The 18763-nt window shown below is 36.5% G+C and overlaps 2 protein-coding genes and 1 pseudogene across 2 annotated transcripts; 1 reads left to right on the forward strand and 2 right to left on the reverse strand.

The window, feature by feature from the left end:
- The first annotated feature begins 235 nt into the window (after window positions 1-235).
- Window positions 236-3779, forward strand: LOC139779899 (uncharacterized; annotated as a pseudogene).
- A 6351-nt stretch (window positions 3780-10130) lies between these two features.
- On the reverse strand, window positions 10131-15842 carry LOC139779902 (uncharacterized). The gene is made up of 8 exons (XM_071718394.1): window positions 14546-15842; window positions 12577-12843; window positions 12257-12496; window positions 11832-12179; window positions 11571-11735; window positions 11227-11471; window positions 10973-11141; window positions 10131-10892 (listed from the first exon to the last, which is right to left on the reverse strand). The coding sequence occupies exons 1-7, from the start codon at window positions 14577-14579 to the stop codon at window positions 11097-11099; spliced, it is 1344 nt and encodes a 447-aa protein (XP_071574495.1). The 5' UTR covers window positions 14580-15842; the 3' UTR covers window positions 10131-10892; window positions 10973-11096.
- A 926-nt stretch (window positions 15843-16768) lies between these two features.
- LOC139779900 (uncharacterized) lies at window positions 16769-18496 on the reverse strand. Its single transcript, XM_071718392.1, has 2 exons — window positions 18191-18496; window positions 16769-18052 (listed from the first exon to the last, which is right to left on the reverse strand). Exon 2 carries the CDS (start codon window positions 18047-18049, stop codon window positions 16769-16771), a length of 1281 nt encoding a protein of 426 aa, XP_071574493.1. The 5' UTR covers window positions 18050-18052; window positions 18191-18496.
- Between the last annotated feature and the right edge of the window lie 267 nt (window positions 18497-18763).

The following is an 18763-nucleotide window of genomic DNA, read 5'->3' on the forward strand; positions in this document are numbered from 1 at the left end:
GCTCAGCTGTGATGCCCGGTCCGTGTCCGTGTTGCTTGTAACGGACGTCACTCGTCAGTACTGCGATCAGCTGCGATTTCGAGCCCACACGTGTTATAGCACGAAATCGCAACAAGAGTTATTAATTACAAACGCTAAAAAATAGACACACACAAGTGCATCGGATACTTAATAAACAGTTATTGCAAATTACATATTGCAAGTTGTGTCACGTTTTTCATATTCACACATTGCCATGAATATTCGAGGACCATACAGAAAATACCTTCAAGATGCAAGAGAAGAAGTTCCGGCAACAACTATTCAATCTCGACGAAGGAATGAAATACAAGCTGAATTGATCTTCAATAATCAGGTACTTATAAAAAATAATAGAATTAAAATTATATATGTATATACATATATACAATATATAATTTCCCAGACCTACTATGCCATCCGTTAATTATGGCATAGATTTCTGAGGTTATTTTGAGACAAATATTATAATACCATCAAAATTCCGAGGCTATAATAATTTTTACATGTGTTCAAAGTTGACCAATAAAATTGTCCAAAATTCACGCGTTTAGTCATATCACGTTGTACAGTAGTGAAGGTATTTTCAAGAGCATCAATTCTATTTTCAAAACTAATATAGAAAGACGCTTGAAAATACCTTCACTATACTGTACACAATGTGACATGACTCAGCGCGCAAATTTCGGACAATTTCATTGATTAACTTTGAACATTTCTTGTTTAAAAATTATTATATGTATTATAGATTATAGCCTTGGCATTTTGATATTAGGTTTTTTGTTTCAAAAGGTTCTCTAATATATTACATTTAAAAAACCACCACATATGAAGCAATTGTGCAATAAATTATTGTATATTTAAACAAGTATATATTTTAATCTAAACAAGTATATATTTTTAACAAATTATGTAAGTAATTTGACTATTTATTTATTGCAGGAAGAAAATAATGCAGTGGAGAATTTAATCGACATGCATGATGAGGCTCTTCAACAACTTGAAGAAGAGATTAATATGCATTCTTCAATATATGAAAATAATAGTAGCGATGATAAAAATTATAACAACCAAGTTAATGATACTAATGATGAAGATATTTTTAATGATGAACATGACGAGAGGATAACGAAGATGACGAAGATGACGAAGATAACAAAGATGGCGAAGGTGATGAAGAAGTAAGAATTCCATTATAAACTAATATTTTTTATGAGTGTACGTACGATTGTGTATGTTAAAGTTGTACAACTATGTTAACTATACTACTGTTAGTTTTTTTTATGTTGGAAAAATCAAATTTTTGTACTTTGTATTAATTTTAACATTTTACTTAAAACGACTTAACTATAATATATACTTTCAATTTAAAATACACGTTTTTTATTTATGAAATATATTTATGAAATATTTAATAGGGCAAATAAGCCTAAAATTGTTTTCTTTTTAATTGAATTTGATTATTCTTTTCATCCATATATTTTATTAAAATTTTATAACACCTCTAATTACATTTTGCTAATCAGAATAGAATTCTATAGATAATTTTAGTAAATAATTTATTTGCAGATAAGGCAACCGATTTATGAGAACTGTCCATTAACTCAAGATGAAAGTGATCTTATCATGAGCTTTGTAATTCGTCATGGCTTAACAGACCTGGCATTTGATGATCTCATAAATTTAGTAAATTGCCATCTTCCAATTACACTAAATTTTTCTCGATATCTATTCTTAAAAAAGTTTCCGAAAACTGCAAATATGAAAACAATTTTCTATTGTCCCGAATGTTTTGTAGAATTATATTTTGAACAAATGACACATATTAATTGTACCTCTTGTAATATGCTGTATATGAGAACTGATTTAGTACGTAGTGGGAATTATTTTGTACATTTACCGTTGAAAGATCAACTACATAATTTACTATCAGAGCCTCTTTTTCATAAATTGCAAAGAGGTTGTGCAGAACAGCCTAATATACTTTCAGATATAACTATTATAGTGGGAAATCATATCGAACATTGTGTAGAGATGGAGTTATTAGAAATTATGACATAACTCTTCAGTGGAATGCTGACGGAGTGGATACTTTTAAATCTTCAAAAGTATCCATGTGTTCAATCCAAGTGGCAATCAATGAATTACCGTACTGTCTACGTAAACAAAACATCCTACTTTCAAGTGTCTGGTGTTTAGCGAAAAAACCCGTAATGGATTTATTTTTGAAACCGTTCGTGGATGACTTAAAAGATTTACATGACAATGGTTTTCATTGTTTGCCTCCTGGTTTTAATGCACCTATTCATGTTAGAGTACAATTGTTGCACCAGTTGATTCAGTTGCACGATGTGCACTTCAAAATATACATCAATTTAACGGTAAATTTGGATGTTCATTTTGTCTATGTCCAGGTAATAGAATAAAAGTAGGAAATGGTTATGCTCGCGTATATATGGAAAAAGGTAAAGCGAGAACAAAGAACCAGCACATAAAAGATTCTCAAAAAGCGATCAGGAAGGAAAAGGTTGTTCATGGTGTAAAAGGCTTGTCTCATTTAATGTTTGTACCTGGTTTTGATATTATACAATCATTTCCTCCGGAATATATGCACTCTATACTTCTAGGTGTGGTAAAATCTTTTATCATCATTTGGTTTACAAATTGCCATGGTCCTTGGTATATTGGTACAAAAAAAGATATTTTTGACGAGAAATTAACTTCAATCCGACCACCAAGTGAAATAACACGAACACCAAGATCAATCAATGATATTAAAGTCTGGAAAGCTTCCGAATTAAAAAATTTCCTTCTTTATTACTCTATGCCGTGTTTAAAAAATGTACTTCCAAAGCGTTACTATAAACATTGGTCGCTTCTAGTGTTTGCAATATATACATTTTTATGCGAAAAAATAACAAACAAAGAATACATACAAGCTGAAAGAGCGCTTCAAATATTTGTCGAACGAATTCCTTTATTATATGGTGCAGAATTCATGAAATATAATGTTCATCTATTACTACATATACCAAAATCAATTAAATACTTTGGTGCTTTATGGGCTTGGTCAGCATTTCCTTATGAGAGTTATAATTACGTATTGAGGAAAATGTTATACAGTTCGCAGTTTGTTTTGAAGCAAATTTGTAAATCTTATTTAAGATTGCAAAACATAAAATATAACGATACATTTAATAAAAGAAATTGCAATTAAGAAGGAAAAAAATTATATATGTTGAGTCACAATAAAAGTAAATACGGTCAAGCGCGAAATGCTAATAATAATACTGTGAAAATTGTTGGTACTGGAAAAAACGTACTCCTAAATTTAGTAGAAAAAGTTTCCATACAAGCTTTAATTAACGAAAACATTGAGAGCAATAATGCGAAATCGTATCAGCGATTCATGTACAATGGTATCACTTATCACAGCAATTCTTACAGCAGAATGTATAAACAATAGTATAATACAAACAGAATTAGGGTTTATGACAATTAAATCAATTATTTTAGTTACTTTAGAAACTGGTGATACTGCATTTGTAATTATTGGTAACTCGATTGAAGTATTAGAAAATATAATATTATGCTTCCATTATAATATCTTGTCAGCCAGTTATTGTTATGCGGTGGAAATAACAGATAATATTGTAACCTGTAAACCAGAACAGATTAGTAATAAATGTATTCTCTTACCTGGCGATAATCATACAGCAAATTACGTAATGCCTTTAGTAAATAATAAAAAAACAGATTGATTTAATTACTATGTGTTGTAATATTTATGTTACTTAATATTTATATTTTGAAATAATACGTAGACTATTATTAAAAAAAAACAATATACGTGAAATTTATGTAAAGTATATTATATATTAAATAAGACGAATTCGTCAGTAGAAGCAACTATTCTGTATTTATTTGTACAAAATACCTTCAATTCACACAATAGTAATATAATTTTTTCAAAATATAATTTCTTAATTATAATTTATAATAACATTTAGTGTTTACAAATTAATAATAATAATATTTAAATTTCAATTTTAATTACAGTTATGTTATAAATTAATATAAATATTTATTAAAAAATAGTTTAAACAAAGTAATAATATATTACTTTTTATCCTTTTATTTATGTTTTACTTTTATTTTATTTTGTATTATATTATTGCAATTATTTCATCAGTCGACTATACTGTACAATTATATCCAGCTACTACTAATCAATACTCGATTAATACTAATAAGGGCCGTCAATTGACACTTAACGAAGATTAACACAATAACATTTAAACAACACCCAACGATAAAGGGATTATGGTGACACTGATTAAATCGACATAGAACATTAAAGGTTAACACCCTGTTAATACCAAACCAACATCCAACGATGAGGATCAATCTCCAACCTACACTAAACATTGAGGCTTAATCCCCAACCTACACCTATCATTGAGAATAAACTCCCAATATACACTCATCATTGAGGATTGAACCCACAACTTACCTAAACCTTAATGGTCAACACTCAATCTACACCTAAATTTAGGTGTTGACACTTAACTTTGATGACAAACACTAAACTTACGCCCAAATTTGAGTGTCAACTCTCTAATTTGGGCGTAAGTTTAGTGTTAACACTCAACTTTGGGTGTCAACCATCAAAGTTGAGTGTACTTTTTCATAAGGGTAGCTACATAGTATTTAGGGAAGAGTATAACCTCACTGCTTAATAATTATTGTTAATCATGTAATTAAACAAATTTAATGGTCATCTAATTAATTAATATCTCTTCTTAATTATAATAATTCAATATTGCAGCTAGTCGTTTGCCGTATCTTTTTCAAGGGAAAGACGGCCGGGCAGATAAACGCGGCGTCGCGCGTCGAGCGATGCGCATTCGCGCAGTTCTCCTTCTCGGAATTCGTAGAAGCTGTCGGTGTCTTCGTTTATCCCGATGTATTCCGCATCGGATTTAATTACGGCAAATTTTGTTTCGTCAAACGTTTGTTTGGCGGGTAGTGGTAGGGGTTTATAAATTTTATATATTCCAGGAATTAACAAAGGAATATGTAGGATATAGATCAATCGATTATTGGAGTAAGCGATTCGCAAATTAGATATCTTTGCGAGCCGGTCCATACCTGTTTCGTCGGTATTCACCGGAAATTCTGCATGAGGATTCTGTTCTTTTATCAGCTTATATATTATTATTAGTCGCTGCGGCGGAATTAAATGGGGGTGAATTAATCCCTGTTTCCGAATAATATTCCGTCGATCAGAATATTTAGATCTATTTCATGCTGTAGTATTTCCATATCGAGTTTCTCCAGAATTTCCCAAAAATGATGACGATTTCGATTCTTCATACTTTCGCTTTCTAACATATCGAGCAGCTTCCTTATCTTCACGGTGGCGTCGTACAGTTCTCCGAAACGCGTCCGCGTAGCTACGGTTTGATTCAAAAGTAATAGGGCAAGATCGTTGGTTTCATTTTCTACATGCATTATGGCGTTATGCATATCTCGTTCATCTTCCGTGGTTAAAGTTTCAAATAATATCTTGCTTATTTGTCCTACAAATTCTAGAGGAGCCCTTTTTATTCGAGATTCTCCTATGAGTTCGCTTACATGTTTTTGATAATGCTTCATCTTATTTAATTTAGCGTTCAGCGAGACTAGTCGTGGTCGTACTTCGCAATATGAAGTGGGATTGTCGCATTGTTGTATTACCAAATCTATTTGTTGCTCAAGCTTGGTCGTCGCATCTTTGATATCGCGCAGATCGATATAGACTATCATCTTCCAGGAAATCTCGGACGTACGCATCTCGCGGATGGCCTCGAAAAATATTCCAGGATTATCTTTTAATGCCGTAATTGTATATTCATTTTTCTTTATCCCTGATCTGCAACCCGAGCAGGTTTAGTTCGGTCTACATGTACAATTTTAGTTCTACTTGGTGCAATTAATATTTTAATATTATTATTACTCAACATTTCTATAACTTCATATGGCCCCGTATATTCATCATCGAACTTGTTTTTCTTTTTAGCTTTCAACAGATATACAAAATCTCCTATTTTATACGCTTGTGTTTTTAATTTTCTATCATAATAGTGTTTATAACGTGTCTTAGGCTAATCCTAAATTTGACACAGCTAATTTCCTTAAATCAGTTAATTTATCAATAAACTCGCTTACATAATCATCATATGTTTCTACCGAATCATCTATTTTTATTTCGGATGGCAATCATGCAGCTTTGCCGAATACTAATTCATACGGCGTAAATTTCGTTCCTTCGTGTATGCTAGTGTTATATGAAAACATAGCGTGCTCGAGTTAATTATCCCAGTCGCGTTCATCAGAGATATAATGCTTTAAATACTCAGTTAATACATGGTGACTTCTTTCTAACGAACCATTGGATTGAGGATGAAAAGCAGATGTGCAATATTGTTTCATTTTAAAATATTTTGCAAATTTCTTCATCATTGAACTAGTAAAATTTGAACCTTGATCCGTCAAAATTGCTTTGGGACTTCCGAATTGACAAATAAATCGTTGGGTAAATGCTTTTGCGATTTCTTCTGAGTTTGCTTGCACAAGAGGTACGGCAACTGAATATTTCGTTAATTAATCCTGAATTGTTAAAATATATTAATTACCATTGTCAGTAATAGGCAATGGCCCTACTATATACATTGCAACTTTATCACATGGATCTACAAGAGTATCAGTTAAAATCATCAGTTGTTTAGTTTTAACGCGTACTAATTTTTTCGGTAAATATGCAGAATAGTGGCCTCCTCACCGATTTCGTTGAACTTAGGCTTAATCGACGCGTTTTTGCGTGAAACGAAACAAACCTGATAGTCGTCAACTTTAACTGTTAATATCTCGCTTCGCGGGGCAGAGCGACACTTTTTTTGCCAGATTCGGTCGTTTTGTGCAAAAACGCGTCGATTAAGCCTAAGTTCAACGAAATCGGTGAGGAGGCCACTATTCTGCATATTTACCAAGAAGAATATTGGTAAGCTAATCGTTTTCCAATAAAAAATATTGAATCCATATCTTAATCATCTTATTGCATTTTTGTGTTTCAGGTAGAGAAGATTTTCTGCAAAATATCTTCAGAAAATGTTAAAAAGCATTTCAAAAATCTGTAAAATTTTCTTGAAATTTAATTTTTTATGTTAATATTATTATCCTTACATTATGCTTATATACTAAAATTAAATAAACAAAATATAATATTTATGTTAAAATAATGATATACATCAATTTAATAACTAATAGCACTACCGATAAGAACATTCTTTTTTAGAGTTATATAATGTTCAACAAAATAAAGATAAGTAACACGTTTGTAAATCTGCAGCATTTAGGGTAACATATTAAATAAAAAGAGAAATTTTAGTTGCAGTAAATAGAAGTATGGTTTTTTGTTTGATTTTCCTATATATTTGTTAGAACATATTAAATAAAATGAAAAATTTTAGTTGCAGTAAATAGAAGTATTACTCCAGGGGGTGGGGGGAGTCCTCCCGGAGCCTCTAGGGGCACGGGGGAGCCCTCCACTACGGGTTTTGCGCACCCGGAGTACCCGAGCACATCAGCACTGTAATCTACGGCAGTCCTACCGGACTGTCGTGGACCGGGGAGTCCTTCGGGACTCGCGAGGTAAGCGGCCTCTATAAAAAGTCCGCTCGGTCCGGCCGAGACCGCGAGGGAGGAGCCGAAGCCTCCCAATCGGCCTAGAGGAAGGAAAACCTCGAGAAAAAAACCACGTGGAGACGGATCCCTCAACCATTGCACGCCGGTGCACCGGCAGGTTGGGGGATTCGAACTCGTGGAGGTGTTTTAAGCCCCCTTCCTACCCATTGCACGCCGGTGCTCCGGCAGGGGGGAAGGGTGAGCTCGTGGGGATCTGGGGCTTGGGGAGGGTTATCGTTCTCCCCGTTCCCGAGGCGGGCAGGGATGCCGCCTCGCCGAAGGGCGGGAAGACCCCCTCTCGTATACCCATTGCACGCCGGTGCTCCGGCAGGGTGAGAGGGGGTAACCCTCTTTCGGGCTGACCCGGTACGTAGTGCCGGGTCAACCGGAGGAGAGGCCCACATCGGTGGCTTGCACACCAGGGTTGTGTACCCACGGTGCCGCCGGTGTGGAGGGTTGCCCCGAGCCGCTCGAACGTATTTCGAGATCGGGGTCGGGCAACCTGGGTGGGAGACCCGTTGAGCCGCTCGGACATCTTTCAAGGTCGGGGTCGGCGAGTCCCGCCGTCGGACGCAAGAGCCGACGGCGCGTACAAGCGCCCGGCGGTGGACGATCGCGTCAACTGGGGGGGCTCCTGTGCTCTGCCCTCTCGCGGGCGGCGGGCGGGGGGACTGGAATCGAGTTCGCTCGGCCGGATCCTCCCGTCTCGCTTAGCGCGCGTGAGGCGTATAGTGGGAGCTTCCCCCTACCCTAAGTCCATCGTTGGGCAAGGCGGGGTCCCGGTGCGGAGGATACCTTGGCCGGTGACCCGTGACTTTAGGCTGGTCCCCCTGGCAGGAGGGGCGTTGAAGGGGTTGCGACCTCTTCCGTTCCGAGCGTCAGGGGGGCCGTATCTTCCGTGCGTGGCGGCGCCCCCCGCGGTGCCCCAGAGTCGAAGCTGGGGACCCCCGAAAGCCCGCGGAACGTTTGCCCCTCGATGGGCTGCGCCCGCAGGTGAGTAAGGGGCTGGGACCCGCTCCGGATGAATATTCCGGGAGACGGGTGTAGTCTTACCCCGGGGGAACTCGGGGCCCTTTCGGCTTCCTCGTTGGGAGTCGGAGGGTGAGGGTGTGACCGGACGTCACTTTATGGGCACGTGGACCACGCGATAAATCAACTTTTCAGCCAGATTTGTCCTTCAAACGGTCGCCACTCGGTTTGACCTCATTCTACCGAGAAGGTAATTATCGAAATCACGGTACGACGTTGCAACAAAACTTCATTAATTCTCTCTTATTTTCAGGTTCTCAACGCTGGATGGATCACCGCCCCGCTGCTGCCGCTGCCACTGGACCTCGCTGGACAACGATGGATACCCCTGTCGTCGGAACGGGTAAGTAGAAAATGAGTGTGCTCAACTAATCGACCGCCTTCCCTTTCCGCTTCTCGCCCCGGATGGATTTCAACTGCCGCTGACTGTCCCAGATCCTCGCCTTATCGCATACTGGAACGCCGCTGGACTACGCTGAATCGATGCCGTGGGACAAGGTATGTAGCAGGTAAGTAATTCAAATTAACTTGACACTGCGTATATTAACAAACGATTGATTTATTTCAGATCGTCGTGGTTGATTACAAAATCGCCGCACTGTATGCGCTTCACGCTGACACATTCGTCGAACGTCGTTACAATTGGTAATTAATTACCGCTCGCTATTGTAAAACGAGTTATGTTTAACGCGATGGTACGCGGGAGTGCTCGGTTGTAATATACCGCTGCGCTAAACTACGCGCCGAGTTCTTAGGGAGAATCTTAAGTACGTGTTACCGCGACCACGATATCCGAGCGACTGCCACGAGTCCTCGGGCTCTCGCGGCGTCCCCACTTCGGGACCGTCGATCCCACTCTCGGTAGTTTCTGCGCCGCAGTACTTTTCCGCGCCAGATGTCCCGAACTTTCTCTTTTCTTGTACTGTTTTCGCATTCCCTGTCGCCCGTGGTTCTCACACCGGGGCTCCCGCACGTCCGCACGCATCTGTCTGGGGAGTCTCGTGCCCCGGGCCCCCGGTTCCCGTGTTTCGCGACCACTCCGCCGAGTGGTTTTGTCGACCCCGGGGATCTCTTCCGGCGCCTCCCCCGATACCTCTCCGTCCCCTCTTTCGCTCCGGAGACTCTCGGTTTCCGAGTTCCGGGTGACATTGTTTGTCCCCGGTATCTCGGCCCCCGAACGTCAGAACGCGCTTCTGCCGATGTCGCGGTGCCCCTGAGGGGTCCCTGGGTGCGTTCCGCCGATCGGTTCCTCGACTCGATTATCGTGCCCCGATTCGCGGGGGACGCGGTGTGTCCCCGCTATCTCCGCTCCCGCCCGAGTAGAAATTTCAGTTACTGTCTGAACAGGTCCAGATCAGGTGTGCCATAATACATAATCTGGCCCTGGTAAAGTCACCTGACATGGTCCTGACAAGATGTGTAACGCATTGCATGTTCAGGACCGGATTTCATTTACCTAATAAGGACCATGTCAGGCGAATTCATGAGGACCCTTTTAGGCATAATATTCAGGACATTATCAGGATAAAGAAAAAGGGCCCTTATAGGGCAAGATATAAGGGCACTATCAGGACCTGAAATGACTATTATTAATTGTACTTTTGTGATATTTATTGTTTATTTAGAAGACATATTTTTATATATTCATCCAATGTATGGACGTTACAGAGGATAACACAAAAACATGAAACTTTTACAACCAAAACAAAAAGTAAATTTTCTTTGACGTGCGAACAATAAAACCGTCACATATAACTATTATAAAAACGCAAAATTATAAAAAACAAAATATTGTAATATTATAATAATATTATAAAATATATAATCTTCACTCTTATATCTTTATTTTCACAGCTATTTTTATTGCTTCTCGCTGCTGCCTTATTCGCTCTCGTTTGCTTCATCACTTTCATCTTTACCTTGGTTATTCTTTGGCTTTCCCTTCGGCTCGTCTTTATTCTTATTTTCCTTTTTGGCTAATATATTGTTATTTTTGATCATCCCTTGTTGCCGTACAAAGCGAAATCCGTCCCAGTCTTTTGCATTATTCAAAACTTTGCCCATGAGTTGTTGAAATTGTTTTGAATTAATAGATTCTTTATGAGCACTTAAAAATAGTCCTAGAATTCAAAAATATCCACCATTATAGATGGTGAGAAAAAATTAATGAGATAAGAAGATCGAAATAATCTTTTTGTACCTTCTAGCACCTTATAAAGATGCGTATCCTTGAATAGTTCTTTGTCCTTCATCTTTTTAACAGCTGTAAATTTCAGAGCAACTAATCTAATCATGAAAAACCTTACGATTTCACCTAAATTTTTTTAAGTATCCTGTTTGACATTAATTTGAGACCTTATTCTTTTTCTCTGCAATAAAAGGAAATAATAATAAGAATTAATATTTAAATACAGTATTCAATTGTATTACTTATGAATAGAAAAAATAACATACAATTTTTCTCCTGTAGGCCTGATCAGTTTTGAGTTTCTCATCAAAATCTGTAAAAACGTCGTATGTGGTAAGGGGAAATTTAAATTCGTCATCTTCTGTGTCTGATTCCAATTGTCCAGTAGCATTTTGTCCTGGCAGCTGTGAATTGTCCAATATGTTTTTTATTTCAATAACTTCCCCTTTGACCCGAGAAATTTGCGTTGATAAGCTTCGATGAATTTTTATCATCAGAGTTTTCATACACTCTAAAAGCAATTAATAATAATAATAATAATAATTTTTAAACCCATAAACTATACATTTTAAAGTGACAAAATTCTGTCACTAATATTTTTTGTACTTACTTTCATCAATCAAATCATTGTCCACATTCTCTTTATTCATTGACAAGTTATTCTCATCAGCAGGAGCCTTTTTGTTCACTTTTTTAAATCTATTTAATAGCATATCGTCATTTTCTTTATTGATGGTGTTCTTTATTTTTGATGGTGTTCGATTCTGATTAGATTCTGAAAGTACATTGAAGCAATCATAGACATTTGATTTCTCTACTATGTTCTCATTGAAGGATGTTGCTAGAAGGGATTTTTTAAATTTAAACTCACGAAAACTCTGTCCTTTAAAATTTTTCTTCCAGTTCTCGGCTAATAAATTCTTATTCGAAGACTGAGAGCATAGAATCTGACTCATTTCCGAGTTTGACATCAAATTCGTAGTTTTTGTTTCTTTTTCTTCTTTGTTTTTTGACCTCACTTCTTTGACACATTGTTTCCTGTTACTGTCATTCTCATCTGAAGAACTGTTCTCTATTGAAATAATATTTTGTATATTTTGAATGGGTGATTTTCCTTCGTATTTGCTTCGGATTCTTGGGATAGGCGATTCTCTTTCTTTCAAATTTGAATTATCTGAATCAATGTCAGATTTTCGTAACGATGACGGTGAAGTATCAACTGAAATAAAAAAAACACAAATAGTAAAATGAGAAAAGAATAAAATAAAACTATTGAACGAGAAGGATGATGCCTACCTTCTTCTTCATCACTTATTGTTAGGGAATCATTGAAATCAGTTTTCGCTTTATCCAACTCTTCGGTAACTGTCTTGAGATCATATTTGATATTTGTCGACTTCAATTTTTTTGTGTCTTTCTCTGCTTTTTGTTTAGCACTCACCCCTTTTCGTTTTGTATTCACCAGTTTATTTGTTGAGTAAGCAGAGGAAGCTTTATTAAGTTGTTCCAATTTGATTTTAGCATCTGCGTAAGAATCTATGATAAAACGAACTTTTTTAAGTATCTAATTACACGAGTCATTTAAAGCAATAATTATATCTGTCTAATGGGGTCACCTGCTGAGCCTCTTATTTCTATGCGACGAAGAGGCCAAGATTCTTCAAATGGCTCACAGAATTCGATCTTCTTTCTGAATTTAGCCATAGCTTTTTCATCTTTTGTATTGTCCATGTAATGACAATAAAGGTCGTTGTCAGATTCTTCTGAACATATCCAAATCCATGGTTTCGGAATTATATATATACTTTCTAATGAACCATTGCCATCCAAGAAAGAAACTAAGCCAAACAACTTGACGTCTTGTAGGTCTTCTTCCATTGTTCCTATAAAATTGAAAATGTGTGTATCGTGTTCCAGTCATAAAAATAAAAATTTGGTATTAAGTTATTAAGAGTTTGAAAATGTTTTCATTTATATAAACACGATTAAACCTTCGGCAACTGTTAAAATATATGCAATATGAAAATATTAAAAAAACAAAGAACATTAAATCTTTATGAAAGAATTGTGGAATAAAAAAATATCAATAAAAAAACAAAATTTGAAGCAAAATCAATTTTTACTGGAAATTATAACGACAGAACGACTGCAGTTTTTTGATGTTAAATAACATCATTCTGAACATAAAATCTAAATTATACTTTTATATGTGAGCAATATTGCGAAGTAAACAAAACATAAGAATCAGCATAAAGGAAAAAGAACAAGGACAGATAGATAGCGAGAGAGAGCTCGAGAAAGACAGAGAGAGTATTAGAATAGTGTTTTCGATTTTTTGACTCGATCCGACTCGGGTCAAATTGAAAGTTCGATTTTAAACGATGACTCTAAACGACGGTCTTATACCTCATGGCAAAAAGCGTTTCTTAACCTTCATCAAAGATTCTTTTAGTACTCGTAGAATATTTTCATATTTTATTACTATTTTTCCGAACTCAATTATGCTATTTTTTGCTGTTGTAATACTTATTTTCCGAGAATACGAACGTGCAACTATTACGGCCGGTATTTGAGTTATTCTGTTCGCGTTGCATTTTAACCAAAAAATATATGCTCACCACAGTATCACACAGTTCTATCAATGATTACGCCTTTTAACTGTATTACAACAATAACTATATCACTTTTTTGCTACAAATTAGAATACTGTTAATGTTTACGGATTTACATACGAAAGAAAGAGTGATGTGCAGTCGTAAAAAACGTGGGATTTCTCTACCGCGAGAGCCTTCGTGCGCAGGCGTAAGCTGATATCAGATCAGACTGTTGGTCTGCTCTTTACGCAGCTGAACTGGCTGCACTATCTAGTTCAGAGTTCATCCTTTTCCTTCCAATGTGGTGTAATAAAGATAAACTCTGAACTAGTGCAGCCATGTTCAGCTGCAAAGAACAGACCTTGTGTCTTCCTGCGTTTTTCAATAGTGAGATGTAATTTAACAAGTATAGTATTATTGTAAAGTTTATATTATTATTAAAATATTAAGAAGAAACAATAAGAAAATGGATGAATCAGCCGTTGATATTAAATGATACTGAGGAAAAGAATTAAAAGGAACTTAAAAATAAAAATATTGCAATATTCTTAGTTTTATTTTTATTTAGATTTAATTAACGCCACATGAAAAAAATGAAAAAACTCTGTGCACGGCCTATAATAAAGTTCTTGTATATGTGGCATATATGATTTGATAAGACATTCCAAAACAAAGTTGCACATTAAGAAAATTACTAAAAACCGTAATATCGTACCATCTGCTTTGTTAATTAAATTCTAGAAATTGTATTTTAGTAGTTTTGAAACATTTTTACAATGATGTAATAAAGCAGATTGAAATTTTTAATTTAGAGGACTAGCCTAAGCACTACTGACGTTTTCATGATGAAAAAGAATTTATGGCGAATTTATGATAAAGATTACATAATTCCGGATTGTTTCTATGATGAAAAGTATATGAAATAAAAGAACTGCATGTACAACATGGGAAATAAAAATTTACAAAGATAAACGTTTGATATATGACATACCTGATGAACTATGTTGAACACTGGAAGAAAACATTTGTTCGTATCAGTTTTGCCAGTCCGCACTGTGCGCGTCGGGGCGCAATATCCCGGTCGGAGTTACTCCGCGAACGAGGAGAGGAAGTTCAAATTAGAAGCTGAATTGTCGTTGGTACTTGTACACACATGAAAAATCTTTTAATCTGTTTTTTTCACTTGCACAATTGTTCAGCACTGTACTTTCAGTACCTGAGTAAACTTATAAAAATATGAAACAACACACGCACAGTTTGATTTTTATGAAATGTTTTTTAATGAAATGTTTCTTTCTGATCTGAGCAGAAAATATTATTCTTTAGGATAAATGGCGAATCACATGTGAAGAAGTGGCATTGTATAAATTTCTTCTTCTATTTCTGTACTAATGTCAATAGTAACCATTTTCTGAATTACTTTATTTAGGAGAAAACTGCCAGAAGTGGTATTTTGCTTACTCACAGCCCACATGTGTAAATCAGCAGAATTACAAGGGTCTGTGAATAATGGTTCGACTTTTCTCAAGATAGTACCTGTTAGCTTGATGTCATTCTCACTTTCATGAGATGTTATGAAGATTCTGTCAATTTGCAATAAAATGTCATTATCAAGTAACACTGTATTATTAGGCGCACGAGATGTCAGCACAACTCCCATATATTTGAGGCGTTTAATAACAATTTCTCCTTCATTATTGGGACGTACTTGTCGTAAGATTTCAATTTTTGGTTGTATATAAGGTATTTGAATACCCAGAAAAAATGATTCATGTAACCGTCGAACGATTTGTGCTAGAGGTTTATTGCCACTTCGAAGAAATTTTTTTATTTTTCCTAATGTATTTTCGAACGGAAATGCTGTTATGCTGGATAACGAACAGTTCATATAATGTACATCGTCGGTTAAATGAATGAGATTATGCATATTATTTATAAGACTTGCTTTCCCATATAAACATGCTGCCAGTCTTACAAATGATGTAAGGTATTGTCTTGCATGTGCTCTTTTTTCTACAGCCCATCTCTTGGAACATAATATTCTACATGCAGCATGTAGAAGTAAGAAATGTTTATAAATATATATAGGTAAAACCTTTTTAAAAATTATTGGCCCAGAATAAAGAAGCACAAATTTTAGCTCAGTCGCTTTAAATCTGTCCACATCAGCAAAAGAACGTGTTGTTCGTTGAAATTCTTGAGGAACTTGACGTTGCATTTTTACAAGTAAATTTGTTAAAAGACATTTGGCATCTTGACTCAATCTAATCGTTACATTTCCATATAACCAGTAGGGGAGACCGGGGCTAAGCCGACAACGGGGCAAACTTGACACTAGGCTTTTTGCCAATTTAAATCTATCGTAGAAACTTGCCTTTCCTACTGTAAATGCGTCTTTATGTGCCAGTATTATCAACGGAATTTGGTAACATTCTGAGTTATAGTGTAATTTTTAACGCGACATAAGCGTTTTTGATAGTGAAAAGTAATTTTTCTGATCTCTCGAAAATGTCTACTCTTTCATCGAGCTTTACTCTTGCGAATCTACCGGTAAGTGATTTTGATGGGAAATTTGATGCTCTATATGAATCCGATAATCGTTTTTGGATATTTTCAAAATTTTCATGTTTTTGAAGTGACAAAAGTGAAAAACGACGTCCGGGGCAAAGTCAACACCACGCCGTTTCGTCGGCTCCCAGTAACAAACGATGCTTGTCATGCAGCCGTATAGCTCATGACAAATGTATGCGCACGTCCGATCGCGAGTTTACCTGCATTAATTGTTTTTCAGACATGAGTTTAGATGAAGATAATTGAAAGTTCAACAATTTTTGTTCTCATTATTTCAAATGATTGTTCTAGCTACTTTATTCCGAATTTTTGTACTTTTTAAATACACAATAAACAATGTATTTTCATTTTCAGACAGTAAAAAATAAGTTCCAGATCAAATTGTGTCAATCAGACAAAGTGTTGAGTTTGCCCCGGCGGAGTGTCGAGTTTGCCCCGGCATTTTTCAATTCGAAAATTTGTCTTCGCGTCACTTTTCCTTTCCTGGCGGCAAAACAAAGCGACGTACAGCAAAACTTCCTGAATCAATTTTGTACCTGAAGAAACACTCTTTAAATATGTACCATTGAATTTGCCTAAAAATTTTAATTAAATATTAAAAATTGCCTTTGAAAAAATAGTGTCGGCTTAGCCCCGGTCTCCCCTAGTTTAATATTTTCTTCATAATACCGAGGCACACAAGGTGCATGAAATCCAACAAAAATGCCGATATCATATTGATTCTAGGACAAATATTCAATAAGGGTGAAATGCCTTGATGATGTTCAGAGTTTTGTTGACTCCGAAATGAATTATCCGTTCTTTTCTCCACTCCTTCTTCCGAGACTGGATACACAATTCGTCTTTCAACACGTTCACCACGAACCGTGCAACGTTCACAACCCCAATATGCTCCATGACCTTTGATACATTTAATGAACGCACGAGCTGGCCTATCACAAATAAATGCTATTAATTTTACTTGTAAATGTTGTCCATTCACTTCGAGACCGTTTTCATGGAGATAATTAATTTCCTCAATAAACTGATTTAGAAATTGTCTCAAGTCATGTGGTTTATGTGTACCACTGTAAATAGCCACTGGGAATGGCTGATAAACATCTTTTTCGGAATGAACTTGGCATAAAATTGGCCAAAACTGTCTTGAACTTGATTTGAATAATTGCACACCATCTATATTGACTTTCAAATTGACAACATTATTTGTGTGGAAATCTGGATTAATAGAAATTTGCAGTATTTCTTTTAAACCAAAATATACAAACTCGCTAGAATCTTCATTGACTTGGATATCATAATTGGTACTAGCTGTTTTTAAAAAAGTTTTAGAAGATTTTGGTAAATTTGGAAGTAAACGAGTCCTCAGGATACGCAATAATTCATCAAGTCGTGTGTGAGGTATAGTAGGATTTCCAGACAATGCCCAAGTTCGTAGCTCTGTGATCTCATCAAATTCATCGTTATATTCATAGAATTCATCCTCATTATCTATACTGGCTTCTAATAAATCTATATTTTCATCTGTGTTACTGTGTTCATCCATTTCATCTGTGTTACTATGTCCATCCATTTCATCTGTGTTACTGTGTTCATCCATTTCGAAATCAGCTTGATCATTGTCCCCAATACTGTCACTGAGAATATTCTCATCATTTATATTGTTCATGGAATCCTGCGTTAAGTTTAAATTTTCATTATTATTGTTCACTGCAGTGTTTTCATCATATGAATCAAATTGTTCGATGTCCATAAAGAATTCTTGCTCATTTGAGATTGAAGCAGCAGCAGGAGAAGCCATTGAAGCAGATGAACTGTCAGATTTATTTCCATTTTCAGATGTACTACAATAAGCTTTATGTTTTCTATGCCGCTTCACCCGTAGTCGTGTTAGCTCTTGCTTTCGTTTTCTTTTATTGTCACTCATGTCCTGTTAAACAGTTATTTAAACAATATATATACAATACATTCGACCGTAAACTCATTTTCTTAGGAATAAGAAAATGAGTAATCTCATAAAATTTTAACAGCATATATATTGATGTAAATATGATGTACTTTTACTCACCTGTGCAATTAGAAAAAGATTGACTGTACAAAAGATGAAATCAGTAGTCTATAGTTTCGAAGCCAGATATAGAGATATATAAAAAACACAATTTCTGATAGCGGTGGATTAACAGCTATTCTATAATAATAACACAGTGTGTATTATATATCTGTACATATGAGATTAATACACTGCACATGCCTAAGGCGGACGGACAACCCAGCCAAATACTATATAACGTCAGTTGTCTATCATTAACTTTTTGACAGTATTGTAGTCACGGTAAGAACCCAAGTTATTTTAAAATATGTGTGATAAATATAAGGTTAGGTTACCTTGAAGCCGTGCGCGAAGACGGTGCGAGCGCAGCTGCTCGCACAACCGCGAGTGGTGCTGCGGCCTCTCACGGCGGACGACCTGCGGCGCGCTCAGGGGCCGACAGGCCCTAAGCCCAGTCCCCGGACTGGCCACAGCGCGCGAAAGGCCACCCCGCCGCGATATAGGGCCATATTGGGCCCGAGAACGGTGGCGCCGAGCACGGCCGTGACACGGTGGAGGATATCAGAGGGGGCGGACGAGTCCCAAGAGGCA

This window comes from Temnothorax nylanderi, unplaced genomic scaffold (genome assembly GCF_030848795.1).
Source record: "Temnothorax nylanderi isolate EJ_2023f unplaced genomic scaffold, tnyl_v1.0 TNYL_tig0249_pilon, whole genome shotgun sequence".
Classification (NCBI taxonomy): Eukaryota; Metazoa; Arthropoda; class Insecta; order Hymenoptera; family Formicidae; genus Temnothorax; species Temnothorax nylanderi.